At 48.0% G+C, this 15,170-nt stretch overlaps 1 protein-coding gene across 3 annotated transcripts in view; it reads left to right on the top strand.

Annotated features, from left to right (window-relative positions):
- NEK1 (NIMA related kinase 1) overlaps positions 1–15,170 on the top strand; it is a 344,019-nt gene that overhangs the window by 18,894 nt on the left and 309,955 nt on the right. For all 3 annotated transcript variants that reach the window (XM_063920623.1, XM_063920622.1, XM_063920624.1), the window contains exon 3: positions 3,305–3,402. In XM_063920623.1, the coding sequence (XP_063776693.1) occupies positions 3,305–3,402 (98 nt within the window). The remainder of the gene's footprint in view (positions 1–3,304; positions 3,403–15,170) is intronic.

Below are 15,170 nucleotides of genomic sequence, written 5' to 3'. Positions count from 1 at the left end.
CTCACCAAGGGTACCTCAGGTTCGTGGTACAGAACTGTCACTATCAGTTCAGACGCTGCCGTTTGGATTGTCCACGGCACCCCGGGTCTTTACCAAGGTAATGGCCGAAATGATGATTCTTCTTAAAAGAAATATGGACGCTTTCCTGATAAGGGCAAGGTCCAGAGAACAGTTGGAGGTCGGAGTAGCACTATCTTAAGTAGTTCTACGACAGCACGAGTGGATTCTAAATATTCCAAAATCGCATTTTTTTCCGACGACACGTCTACTGTTCCTAGGGATGATTCTGGTCACAGTCCAGAAAAGGATGTTTTCTCCCGGAGAAGAAAGCCAGGGAGTTATCCGAGCTAGTCAGGAACCTCCTAAAACCAGGAAAAGTATCAGTGCATCATTGCACAAGGATCCTGTGAAAAATGGTGGTTTCTTACAAAGCGATCCCATTCGGTAGATTTCACGCAAGAACCTTTACGTGGGATCTGCTGGAAAAATGGTCCGGATCGCATCTTCAGATGCATCAGCGGATAACCCTGTCTCCAAGGACAAGGGTGTTTCTTCTGCGGTGGCTGCAGAGTGCTCATCTATGAAAGGGCCGCAGATTCGGCATTCAGGACTGGGTCCTGGTGACCACGGATGCCAGCCTGAGTGGCTGGGGAGCAGTCACACAAGGAAAAAATTTCCAGAGAGTGTGATCGAGTCTGGAGACTTCTCTCCACATAAATATACTGGAGCTAAGGGCAATTTACAATGCTCTAAGCTTAGCAAGACCTCTGCTTCAAGGTCAGCCGGTATTGATCCAGTGGGACAACATCACGGCAGTCGCCCACGTAAACAGACAGGGCGGCACAAGAAGCAGGAGGGAAATGGCAGAAACTGCAAGGATTCTTCGCTGGGCGAAAAATCATGTGATAACACTCTCAGCAGTGTTCATTCCGGGAGTGGAAAACTGGGAAGCAGACTTCCTCAGCAGGCATGACCTCCACCCGGGAGAGTGGGGACTTCATCGGGAAGTCTTCCACATGATTGTAAACCGTTGTGAAAAACCAAAGGTGGACATGATGGCGTCCCGCCTGAAAAAAAAAACTAGATATTGCGCCAGGTCAAGGGACCCTCAGGCAATAGCGGTGGACGCTCTGGTAACACTGTGGATGTACCAGTCAGAGTATGTGTTCCCTCCTATGCCTCTCATACAAAAAGTACTGAGTATCATAAGAGGGAGATGAGTAAGAATGATACTCGTGGTTCCGGATTGGCCAAGAAGGACTTGGTACCCGAAACTTCAAGAGATGTTCACGGAAGACCCGTGGCCTCTACCTTTAAGAAAGGACCTGCTCCAGCAGGGGCCTTGTCTGTTCCAAGACTTACCGCGGCCGCGTTTGACGGCATGGCGGTTGAACGCCGGATCCTGAAAGGGCATTCCAGATGAAGTCATCCCTACCCTGGTCGAAGACAGGAAGGATGTAACCGCAAAACATTTTCACCGCATTTGGCGAAGATATGTTGCGTGGTGTGAGGCCAAGAAGGCCCCTACAGAGGAATTCCAACTGGGTCGTTTCCTACATTTCCTGAAAACAGGACTGTCTATGGGCCTAAAATTAGGGTCCATTAAGGTTCAAATTTCGGCCCTGTCGAATTTCTTCCAGAAAGAACTGGCTTTAGTGCCTGACGTTCAGATGTTTGTAAAAGGGGTACTGCATATACAGCCTCCTTTTGTGCCCCAGTGGCACCTTGGGATCTCAATGTTGTTTTGAGTTTCCTAAAGTCACATTGGTTTGAACCACTCACCACTGTGGACTTAAAATATCTCACATGGAAGGTGACGATGCTATTAGCCCTGGCTTCAGCCAGGCGTGTGTCAGAATTGGCGGCTTTATCATATATAAAGCCCTTACTTAATTTTTCATTCTGACAGGGCAGAATTGAGGACTCGTCCTCAATTTCTCCTTAAGGTGTTTTCTGTTTTTCACATGAACCAACCTATTGTGGTACCTGCGGGTACTAGGGACTTGGAGGACTCCAAGTTACTTGACGTTGTCAGGGCCCTGAAAAATATGTTTCCAGGAAGGCTGGAGTCAGAAAATCTGACTCGCTGTTTAGCCTGTATGCACCCAACAAGATGGGTGCTCCTGCTTCTAAGCAGACGATTGCTCGCTGGATTTGTAATACAATTCAGTTTACACATTCTGTGGCAGGCCTGCCACAGCCAAAATCGGTAAAAGCCCATTCCAAAAGGAAGGGGGCTCATCTTGGGCGACTGCCCGAGGGGTCTCGGCTTTACAACTTTGCCGAGCAGTTACTTGGTCAGGGGAAAACACGTTTGCTAAATTCTACAAATTTGATACCCTGGCTGAGGAGGACATGGAGTTCTCTCATTCGGTGCTGCAGGGTCATCCGCACTCTCCCGCCCGTTTGGGAGCTTTGGTATAATCCCCATGGTCCTGACGGAGTCCCCAGCATCCACTAGGACGTCAGAGAAAATAAGATTTTACTTACCGATAAATCTATTTCTCGTAGTCCGTAGTGGATGCTGGGCGCCCATCCCAAGTGCGGATTGTCTGCAATACTTGTACATAGTTATTGTTACAAAAATCGGGTTATTCTTGTTGTGAGCCATCTTTTCAGAGGCTCCTTCGTTGTTATCATACTGTTAACTGGGTTCAGATCACAGGTTGTACGATGTGATTGGTGTGGCTGGTATGAGTCTTACCCGGGATTCAATATCCTTCCTTATTATGCACGCTCGTCCGGGCACAGTATCCTAACTGAGGCTTGGAGGAGGGTCATAGGGGGAGGAGCCAGTGCACACCACCTGATCCTAAAGCTTTTATTATTGTGCCCTGTCTCCTGCGGAGCCGCTATATCCCCATGGTCCTGACGGAGTCCCCAGCATCCACTACGGACTACGAGAAATAGATTTATCGGTAAGTAAAATCTTATTTTTTCTTATTTAAAAATAAATACACCAAATAGTTTTATTATGGTCACTAATACAGTTCTATAATCTTTTCCTATATTAGTTTGGCTTTTTTATAGGTACAGGCAGATTTCCCCATTTTCTCCTATACTTATACTTATCTCGGTTTTTGCCAGTTAGAATTATCACGCAAATCCCATTATCGCCATTTTGGAATGGGATACAAGCGAAAAACAGGAGAGCAAGGCTGCGATAAGCTGCTTTTTTGGTAGATAGGTGTGATGTTGCCGCTATCTCTGATCACGTTATTGCGGCTAATTAGATACCGCCCTCTGTGTGCCTAAATTGGTTGCTGGTTTGTGCTTGCGAATAAGAATTATTTCTGTATTACAGAAAATGGTTGCCTTTACATTGTGATGGATTACTGTGAAGGAGGGGATCTATTTAAACGAATCAATACACAGAAGGGAGTTTTATTCTCAGAAGATCAGGTAATTCAATTAACCATATGCGACATAAGTTTGGTAATAGCACAGCTTAGTTCACACTGACCAACTGATAATTCAGGATGTTTGTCTTGTGCATATTTCAGGAATCTAACAGCTGCATCTAACAGCTTGAATTTGTGTGTGTTATTTTATTCCTCTAAATATTTGTATCACAACATTTCTCTAACGTCCTAGTGGATGCTGGGGACTCTGTAAGGACCATGGGGAATAGACGGCTCCGCAGGAGACAGGGCACTCTAAGAAAGAATTAGGACTACTGGTGTGCACTGGCTCCTCCCTCTATGTCCCTCCTCCAGACCTCAGTTACAATCTGTGCCCGGTCAGAGCTGGGTGCACTTTAGTGAGCTCTCCTGAGCTTGCTAATAAGAAAGTATTTTATTAGGATTTTTTATTTTCAGAGAGATCTGCTGGCAACAGACTCTCTGCTACGTGGGACTGAGGGGAGAGAAGCAAACCTACTAACTGCGGATAGGTTGCGCTTCTTAGGCTACTGGACACCATTAGCTCCAGAGGGATCAAACACAGGAACTTAACCTTGGTCGTCCGTTCCCGGAGCCGCGCCGCCGTCCCCCTCGCAGAGCCAGAAGACAGAAGCCGGCGAGTGAAGCAAGAAGACATCAAAATCGGCGGCAGAAGACTCCTGTCTTCATATGAGGTAGCGCACAGCACTGCAGCTGTGCGCCATTGCTCCCACACTAACCCACACACTCCGGTCACTGTAGGGTGCAGGGCGCAGGGGGGGGCGCCCTGGGCAGCAATTGAGCACCTCCTGGCAAAATAGAGCATATATACAGCTGGGCGCTGTATATATGCATGAGCCCCCGCCATTATTTTACACAAAATCGCGGGACAGAAGCCCGCCGCTGAGGGGGCGGGGCTTCTTCCTCAGCACTCACCAGCGCCATTTTCTCTCCACAGCTCCGCTGAGAGGAAGCTCCCCAGGCTCTCCCCTGCAGAAGCACGATAGAAGAGGGTGAAAAGAGAGGGGGGGCACATAAATTTGGCATAAAAACAATATATACAGCAGCTACTGGGTTAACACTACGTTACTGTGTGATTCCTGGGTCATATAGCGCTGGGGTGTGTGCTGGCATACTCTCTCTCTCTCTCTCCAAAGGGCCTTGTGGGGGAACTGTCTTCAAATAGAGCATCCCCTGTGTGTGTGGTGTGTCTGAGGTAAAAGGCTCCCCTAAGGAGGAGATAGAGCAAATATGTGTGTGAGGGTGTCTCCGTCGACAACGCCGACACCTGTTGGATATGTGTAATTAAGTGCTGAGGTGAATTTATTGCACAAAAGATTAGAGAACAGATAGGAAATCTACCCATGTCTGTCCCTCTGTCGCAGAGACCTTCAGTGTCTCTCAATGCTCACTATCCAAAATAATAAACACTGATGTCGACACGGAGATTGACTCCAGTGTCGACTACGATAATGCAAAGTTACAGCCAAAATGGCAGAAAAGTATTCAATATATGATTATTGTAATAAAAGATGTTTTGCATATCACTGATGACTCATCTGTCCCTGACACAAGGGTACACATGTTTAAGGGGAAGAAAGAGTGGGAATCTCAAGACAAGAGACTGCAGTTTCCCACAAAGAATTCTCAGGCAGTATCCTTTCCCCACTAGGGCCAGGATACGATGGGAATCTTCCCCTAGGGTGTCACGTTTGCCCAAAAGGTAACCTGTCGTAACAGCTATTCTCAGGGATCCTGCAGATAGCGTGCACATTCTGGTACACTACTCAGACCGGCGATTGTGTCTGCATGGGTTGATAGCGCTGGGGCAGAGTGGACAGGTACCTCATCAGCAGAGATTGAGACCCTAGTATGTAGAGATATATATATATATATATATATATATATATATATATATATATATATATAGAGATATATATATATATATATATATATAAGATGCTGTCTTAAGGGATAGATATATAGTTATAAAGCATGCCCAAAGAGACATGAGTATACTGGGTCCTAGAGACAAAGCTATGTCGATTTCTGCTTGACGTGTCCTGTAGAATATGCAATGGACAGATGATGCCGACTTAAGAGGCATATGGAAGGCTGAGGATTGTGTGGAGAAGGGTTCTCGGACCTGCTCTCCACAGCTATAGCTGGTAATTCTGTTGTTTTGCCTTATATTCCTGCACAGCCTATGAAAACGCGACATTATCAAATGCAGCCTTCAGAACAAAGAAACAAGAAAGTCCGAGGTGCGTCCTTTCTTGCCAGAGGCGGGGGCAGAGGAAAGAAGCTGCACAACACAGCTAGGTCCCAGGAACAGCAGTCCTCCCCGGCCTCTACAAAAATCCACCGCATGTCGCTGGGGCTCCACAGGCGGAGCTAGGCCCGGTGGGGGCACACCTGCGTAAGTTCAGCCACAAGTGGGTTCACTCCCTGTTAGGTTCCTGGGCAATAGATATTGTGTCTCAGGGATGCAAGCTGGACTTTGAGAAGATGCCCCCTCACCGACGGCCCTGCCGGCTTCCCCCCACGAGAGGGAAACAGTGTTAACTGCAATTCACAAATTGTATCTTCAGCAGGTGGTGGTCAAGGTTCCCCTCCTTCAACAGGGAAAGGGTTATTATTCGACCATGTTTGTAGTACCGAAACCGGACGGTTCGGTCTGACCCATATTGAATTTAAAATTCCTTAACATATACCTGAAAAGGTTCAAGTTCAAGATTGAATCGCTCAGAGCGGTCATCGCAAGCCTGGAAGGGGGGGGTTATATGGTGTCTCTGGACATAAAGGATGCATACCTTCATGTCCCCATTTATCCACCTCATCAGGCGTACCTCAGATTTGTGGTACAGGATTGTCATTACCCATTCCAGACGTTGCCGTTTGGTCTGTCCACGGCACCGAGAATATTTACCAAGTTAATGGCAGAAATGATGATGCTTCTGCGAAAGCAAGGAGTTACAATTATCCCATACTTGGACGATCTCCTCATAAAGGCGAGGTCCAGAGAGCAGTTGCTGATCAGCGTAGCACACTCTCGGGAGGTGTTGCAACAGCACAGCTGGGTTCTGAATATTCCAAAGTCGCAGCTGATTCCTACGATGCGTCTGCCCTTCTTGGGCATGATACTGGACACAGACCAGAAGAAGGTTTGTCTCCCGGCGGAGAAGGCTCAGGAGCTCGTGACTCTGGTCAGAGGCCTCTTAAAACCAAAACAGGTGTCGGTGCATCAATGCACGCGAGTCCTGGGAAAGATGGTGGCGTCATACGAAGCCATTCCCTTCGGCAGGTTCCATGCGAGGACCTGTCAGTGGGATCTGTTGGACAGGTGGTCCGGATCGCATCTTCAAATGCAGCGGCTAATCACCCTATCCCCCAGGGCCAGGGTGTCTCTTCTGTGGTGGCTGCAGAGTGCTCACCTTATCGAGGGTCGCAGATTTGGCATTCAGGACTGGGTCCTGGTGACCACGGATGCAAGCCTCCGAGGGTGGGGGGCAGTCACACAGGGAAGAAATTTCCAGGGTCTGTGGTCAGGTCAGGAGGCTTGTCTGCACGTCAATATCCTGGAACTAAGGGCCATATACAACGCCCTAAGTCAAGCAGAGCCTCTGCTTCGCTACCAACCGGTGCTGATTCGGGCAGACAACATCACCGCAGTGGCTCATGTAAACCGCCAAGGCGGCACAAGGAGCAGGGTGGCGAAGGCGGAAGCCACCAGAATTCTTCGCGGGGCGGAGAATCACGTGAAAGCACTGTTAGCAGTGTTCATTCCGGGAGTTGACAACTGGGAAGCAGTCTTCCTCAGCAGGCACAACCTTCACCCGGGAGAGTGGGGACTTCATCAAGAAGTCTTCACACAGATTACAAGTCGTTGGGAACTGCCACAGGTGGACATGATGGCATCCCGCCTCAACAAAAAGCTACAAATGTATTGCGCCAGGTCAAGAGACCCTCAGGCGATAGTTGTGGACGCACTAGTGACACCGTGGGTGTTCCAGTCGGTTTATGTATTTCCTCCTCTTCCTCTCATACCCAAGGTGCTGAGAATCGTAAGAAAAAGAGGAGTGAGAACAATACTCATTGTTCCGGTTTGGCCAAGAAGGACTTGGTATCCGGAATTGCAAGAAATGCTCACAGAAGACCCATGGCCTCTGTCTCTCAGACAGGATCTGTTGCAACAAGGGCCCTGTCTGTTCCAAGACTTACCGAGGCTGCGTTTGACGGCATGGCGGTTGAACGCCGGATCCTAGCAGAAAAAGGCATTCAGGATGAGGTTATTCCTACGCTAATAAAGGCTAGGAAGGACGTGACGGCTAAGCATTATCACCGTATATGGCGAAATATGTTGCTTGGTGTGAGGCCAGGAATGCCCCTACGGAGGAATTCCAGCTGGGCCGTTTCCTTCACTTCCTACAGTCGGGAGTGACTTTGGGCTTAAAATTGGGGTCCATTGAGGTCCAGATTTCAGCCCTATCCATTTTCTTTCAAAAGGAACTGGCTTCTCTTCCTGAAGTTCAGACGTTTGTAAAGGGAGTGCTGCATATTCAGCCCCTTTTGTGCCACCAGTGGCACCTTGGGATCTTAACGTGGTGTTGAGTTTCCTGAAATCACACTGGTTTGAGCTACTTAAAACCGTGGAGTTAAAATATCTCACGTGGAAGGTGGTCATGCTGTTGGCCTTAGCTTTGGCTAGGCGTGTGTCAGAATTGGCGGCTTTGTCACATAAAAGCCCCTATCTGGTTTTCCATATGGACAGGGCAGAATTACGGACTCGTCCGTACTTTCTGCCAAAAGTGGTGTCATCTTTTCATTTGAACCAACCTATTGTGGTGCCTGCGGCTACTCGTGACTTGGAGGATGCCAAGTTACTAGAGGTAGTCAGGGCTTTGAAGGTTTATGTAGCCAGAACGGCTGGAGTCAGGAAAACTGAGTCGTTGTTTATCCTGTATGCATCCAACAATCTGGGTGCTCCTGCTTCAAAGCAAACTATTGCTCGCTGGATCTGTAACACGATTCAGCATGCTCATTTTGCAGCTGGATTGCCGCCTCCAAAATCAGTAAAAGCCATTCCACAAGGAAGGTGGGCTCTTCTTGGGCGGCTGCAAAATTCTACAAGTTTGATACCCTGGCTGAGGAGGACCTTGTGTTTGCTCATTCGGTGCTGCAGAGTCATCCGCACTCTCCCGCCCGTTTGGGAGCTTTGGTATAATCCCCATGGTCCATACGGAGTCCCCAGCATCCACTAGGACGTTAGATAAAATAAGATTTTACTTACCGGTAAATCTATTTCTTGTAGTCCGTAGTGGATGCTGGGCGCCCGTCCCAAGTGCGGACTTCTTCTGCAATACTTGTATATAGTTATTGCTTACATAAGGGTTATGTTATGGTTGCATCAGGTTGGTCTGATGCTCTGTTGTTGTTCATACTGTTAACTGGGTAAGTTTATCACGAGTTATACGGTGTGGCTGGTATGAGTCTTACCCTGGATTCCAAAATCCTTTCCTTGTACTGTCAGCTCTTCCGGGCACAGTTTCCTTAACTGAGGTCTGGAGGAGGGACATAGAGGGAGGAGCCAGTGCACACCAGTAGTCCTAATTCTTTCTTAGAGTGCCCTGTCTCCTGCGGAGCCGTCTATTCCCCATGGTACTTACGGAGTCCCCAGCATCCACTACGGACTACGAGAAATATATTTACCAGTAAGTAAAATCTTATTTTCTGCTGTTTGATCACATTAAATTAATAGCTATTAGACTGATCTGACCAGTTCATGAAAACCCCCTCCTGAAGAACAATTATACCCACAGTCAAGAAGAATCTGTACACCACCTTGTGACTTACTGAGCTAAATAACAATGAGATGTGAGAAGTGTTATTGTTTCTTTTTTAATATAGAAATATAATATAATAACCTAATGTTTTAATAACCTTATGTTATAATATATAACCTAATGCCTTTTAATGAGGTTGGATTTTAGTGAACATTTTTGCACTAAAAAATATAGTTATAGCATACACATACATACATCCCACAAAGTGATACAGGTTGAATATCCCATATCCAAATATTCCGAAATACGGAATATTCTGAAATACGGAATCTTTAGAGTGAGACTGAGATAGTGAAACCTTTGTTTTCTGATGGCTCAATGTACACAAACTTTGTTTAATACACAGTTATAAAAAATATTGTATTAAATGACCTTCAGGCTGTGTGTGTATAAGGTGTATACGAAACATAAATGAATTGTGTGAATGTACACACACTTTGTTTAATGCACAAATTTATTACAAATATTTGCTAAAACGACCTTCAGGCTGTGTGTATAAGGTGTATATGAAACATAAATGCATTCTGTGCTTAGACTTAGGTCCCATCACCATGATATCTCATTATGGTATGCAGTTATTCCAAAATACGGAAAAATCCGATATCCAAAATACCTCTGGTCCCAAGCATTTTGGATAAGGGATACTCAACCTGTAATAGGAAACAACAAAAGACTAGGGAGGGGTAGAGTAGGAAATAAAGGACTCTCTCCACACCATGAGCATGCATAGACAACATGACTGTTTTTGAGGATGACTGATAGAATAGTTATTGGTAACAGGTGGCCTCCAGTTCCTTTAATCTTTATTGTCATCTTTCTTTGTTATGACTTGTAACACTTAAAATGTCAGGTTGAATGTTGTTACAGGTAGATGTTTTGCTTCTTTGAATAAATGCATTGTGTTATTTCTCTGACGTCCTAAGTGGATGCTGGGGACTCCGTCAGGACCATGGGGATTAGCGGCTCCGCAGGAGACAGGGCACAAAAGTAAAAGCTTTAGGATCAGGTGGTGTGCACTGGCTCCTCCCCCTATGACCCCCCTCCAAGCCTCAGTTAGGTTTTTGTGCCCGGCCGAGAAGGGTGCAATCTAGGTGGCTCTCCTAAAGAGCTGCTTAGAGTAAAAGTTTTATTAGGTTTTTTATTTTCAGTGAGTCCTGCTGGCAACAGGCTCACTGCAACGAGGGACTTAGGGGAGAAGAAGTGAACTCACCTGCGTGCAGGATGGATTGGCTTCTTAGGCTACTGGACACTAGCTCCAGAGGGACGATCACAGGTACAGCCTGGATGGGTCACCGGAGCCGCGCCGCCGACCCCCTTGCAGATGCTGAAGAGAGAAGAGGTCCAGAAATCGGCGGCTGAAGACTTCTCAGTCTTCATGAGGTAGCGCACAGCACTGCAGCTGTGCGCCATTGCTCTCAGCACACTTCACACCAACGGTCACTGAGGGTGCAGGGCGATGGGGGGGGCGCCCTGGGCAGCAATGAAAGTACCTATACTGGCTAAAAATACATCACATATAGCCTCTGGGGCTATATGGATGTATTTAACCCCTGCCAAGTTGTCAGAAAAACGGGAGAAGAAGCCCGCCAAAAAGGGGGCGGGGCCTATTCTCCTCAGCACACAGCGCCATTTTCCCTCACAGAACTGCTGGAGGGAAGGCTCCCAGGCTCTCCCCTGCACTGCACTACAGAAACAGGGTTAAAACAGAGAGGGGCGGCACTTATTTGGCGATATGATTATATATTAAGATGCTATAAGGGAAAACACTTATATAAAGGTTGTCCCTGTATAATTATAGCGTTTTGGTGTGTGCTGGCAAACTCTCCCTTTGTCTCCCCAAAGGGCTAGTGGGGTCCTGTCCTCTATCAGAGCATTCCCTGTGTGTGTGCTGTGTGTCGGTACGTGTGTGTCGACATGTATGAGGACGATGTTGGTGAGGAGGCGGAGCAATTGCCTGTAATGGTGATGTCACTCTTTAGGGAGTCGACACCGGAATGGATGGCTTATTTAAGGAATTACGTGATAATGTCAACACGCTGCAAGGTCGGTTGACGACATGAGACGGCCGGCAAACAAATTAGTACCTGTCCAGGCGTCTCAAACACCGTCAGGGGCTTTAAAACGCCCATTTACCTCAGTCGGTCGACACAGACACAGACACGGACACTGACTCCAGTGTCGACGGTGAAGAAACAAACGTATTTTCCTTTAGGGCCACACGTTACATGTTAAGGGCAATGAAGGAGGTGTTACATATTTCTGATACTACAAGTACCACAAAAAAAGGGTATTATATGGGGTGTGAAAAAACTACCTGTAGTTTTTCCTGAATCAGATAAATTAAATGAAGGCGCTCACACGCTTATCACAAGTGGCGTTACCGTCTCCAGATACGGCCGCCCTCAAGGAGCCAGCTGATAGGAGGCTGGAAAATATCCTAAAAAGTATATACACACATACTGGTGTTATACTGCGACCAGCGATCGCCTCAGCCTGGATGTGCAGCGCTGGGGTGGCTTGGTCGGATTCCCTGACTGAAAATATTGATACCCTTGACAGGGACAGTATTTTATTGACTATAGAGCATTTAAAGGATGCATTTCTATATATGCGAGATGCACAGAGGGATATTTGCACTCTGGCATCAAGAGTAAGTGCGATGTTCATATCTGCCAGAAGATGTTTATGGACACGACAGTGGTCAGGTGATGCATATTCCAAACGGCACATGGAAGTATTGCCGTATAAAGGGGAGGAGTTATTTGGGGCGGTCCATCGGACCTGGTGGCCACGGCAACAGCTGGAAAATCCACTTTTTTTACCCCAAGTCACATCTCAGCAGAAAAAGACACCGTCTTTTCAGCCTCAGTCCTTTCGTCCCCATACGGGCAAGCGGGCAAAAGGCCAGTCATATCTGCCCAGGGATAGAGGAAAGGGAAGAAGACTGCAGCAGGCAGCCCATTCCCAGGAACAGAAGCCCTCCACCGCTTCTACCAAGTCCTCAGCATGACGCTGGGGCCGTACAAGCGGACTCAGGTGCGGTGGGGGGTCGTCTCAAGAGTTTCAGCACGCAGTGGGCTCACTCGCAAGTGGACCCCTGGAGCCTACAAGTAGTATCCCAGGGGTACAGATTGGAAATTCGAGACGTCTCCCCCTCGCAGGTTCCTGAAGTCTGCTTTACCAACGTCTCCCTCCGACAGGGAGGCAGTATTGGAAACAATTCACAAGCTGTATTCCCAGCAGGTGATAATCAAAGTACCCCTCCTACAACAAGGAAAGGGGTATTATTCCACACTATATTGTGGTACTGAAGCCAGACGGCTCGGTGAGACCTATTCTAAATCCGAAATATTTGAACACTTACATACAAAGGTTCAAATCAAGATGGAGTCACTCAGAGCAGTGATAGCGAACCAGGAAGAAGGGGACTGTATGGTGTCCCTGGACATCAGGGATGCTTACCTCCCATGTCCCAATTTGCCCTTCTCACCAAGGGTACCTCAGGTTCGTGGTACAGAACTGTCACTATCAGTTTCAGACGCTGCCGTTTGGATTGTCCACGGCACCCCGGGTCTTTACCAAGGTAATGACCGAAATGATGATTCTTCTTCAAAGAAAATGGACGATCTCCTGATAAGGGCAAGGTCCAGAGAACAGTTGGAGGTCGGAGTAGCACTATCTCAAGTAGTTCTACGACAGCACGGGTGGATTCTAAATATTCCAAAATCGCAGCTGTTTCCGACGACACGTCTGCTGTTCCTAGGGATGATTCTGGACACAGTCCAGAAAAGGGTGTTTCTCCCGGAGAAGAAAGCCAGGGAGTTATCCGAGCTAGTCAGGAACCTCCTAAAACCAGGAAAAGTGTCAGTGCATCATTGCACAAGGGTCCTGGGAAAAATGGTGGCTTCTTACGAAGCGATTCCATTCGGCAGATTTCACGCAAGAACTTTTCAGTGGGATCTGCTGGAAAAATGGTCCGGATCGCATCTTCAGATGCATCAGCGGATAACCCTGTCTCCAAGGACAAGGGTGTTTCTTCTGCGGTGGCTGCAGAGTGCTCATCTATTAAAGGGCCGCAGATTCGGCATTCAGGACTGGGTCCTGGTGACCACGGATGCCAGCCTGAGAGGCTGGGGAGCAGTCACACAGGGAAAAAATTTCCAGGGAGTGTGATATAGTCTGGAGACTTCTCTCCACATAAATATACTGGAGCTAAGGGCAATTTACAATGCTCTAAGCTTAGCAAGACCTCTGCTTCAAGGTCAGCCGGTATTGATCCAGTGGGACAACATCACGGCAGTCGCCCACGTAAACAGACAGGGCGGCACAAGAAGCAGGAGGGCAATGGCAGAAACTGCAAGGATTCTTCGCTGGGCGGAAAATCATGTGATAACACTGTCAGCAGTGTTCATTCCGGGAGTGGACAACTGGGAAGCAGACTTCCTCAGCAGTCACGACCTCCACCCGGGAGAGTGGGGACTTCATCGGGAAGTCTTCCACATGATTGTGAACCGTTGGGAAAGACCAAAGGTGGACATGATGGCGTCCCGCCTGAACAAAAAACTGGACAGGTATTGCGCCAGGTCAAGAGACCCTCAGGCAATAGCTGTGGACGTTCTGGTAACACCGTGGGTGTACCAGTCGGTGTATGTGTTCCCTCCTCTGCTTCTCATACCCAAGGTACTGAGAATTATAAGACGTAGAGGAGTAAGAACTATACTCGTGGCTCCGGATTGGCCAAGAAGGACTTGGTACCCGGAACTTCAAGAAATGCTCACAGAGGACTCATGGCCTCTGCCGCTAAGAAGGGACTTGCTTTAGCAAGTACCATGTCTGTTCCAAGACTTACCGCGGCTGCGTTTGACGGCATGGCGGTGGAACGCCGGATCCTAAGGGAAAAAGGCATTCCGGAAGAGGTCATTCCTACCCTGGTCAAAGCCAGGAAGGAGGTGACCGCACAACATTATCACCACATGTGGCGAAAATATGTTGCGTGGTGTGAGGCCAGAAAGGCCCCACGAAGAAATTTCAACTCGGTCGATTCCTGCATTTCCTGCAAACAGGAGTGTCTATGGGCCTCAAATTGGGGTCCATTAGGGTTCAAATTTCGGCCCTGTCAATTTTCTTCCAGAAAAGATTGGCTTCAGTTCCTGAAGTCCAGAAGTTTGTCAAGGGAGTACTGCATATACAACCCCCTTTTGTGCCTCCAGTGGCACTGTGGGATCTCAACGTAGTTCTGGGATTCCTCAAATCACATTGGTTTAAACCGCTCAAATCTGTGGATTTGAAATATCTCACATGGAAAGTGACCATGCTGTTGGCCCTGGCCTCGGCCAGGCGAGTGTCAGAATTGGCGGCTTTGTCTCACAAAGCCCATATCTGATTGTCCATTCGGACAGGGCAGAGCTGCGGACTCGTCCCCAGTTTCTCCCTAAGGTGGTGTCAGCGTTTCACCTGCACCAGCTTATTGTGGTACCTGCGGCTACTAGGGACTTGGAGGACTCCAAGTTGCTGGATGTTGTCAGGGCCCTGAAAATATAGGTTCCAGGACGGCTGGAGTCAGGAAAACTGACTTGCTGTTATCCTGTAGGCACCCAAAAAACGGGGTGCTCTTGCTTCTAAGCAGACGATTGCTAGTTGGATGTGTAGTACAATTCAGCTTGCACATTCTGTGGCAGGCCTGCCACAGCCAAAATATGTAAATGCCCATTCCACAAGGAAGGTGGGCTCATCTTGGGCGGCTGCCCGAGGGGTCTCGGCTTTACAACTTTGCCGAGCTGCTACTTGGTCAGGGGCACACCCTGGCTGAGGAGGACCTGGAGTTCTCTCATTCGGTGCTGCAGAGTCATCCGCACTCTCCCGCCCGTTTGGGAGCTTTGGTATAATCCCCATGGTCCTGACGGAGTCCCCAGCATCCACTTAGGACGTCAGAGAAAATAAGAATTTA

This window comes from Pseudophryne corroboree, chromosome 1 (assembly GCF_028390025.1).
Source record: "Pseudophryne corroboree isolate aPseCor3 chromosome 1, aPseCor3.hap2, whole genome shotgun sequence".
NCBI classification, from domain to species: Eukaryota; Metazoa; Chordata; class Amphibia; order Anura; family Myobatrachidae; genus Pseudophryne; species Pseudophryne corroboree.
Note: the sequence above shows the minus strand (reverse complement) of the source record. Positions and strands in the feature narration are given on the sequence as shown.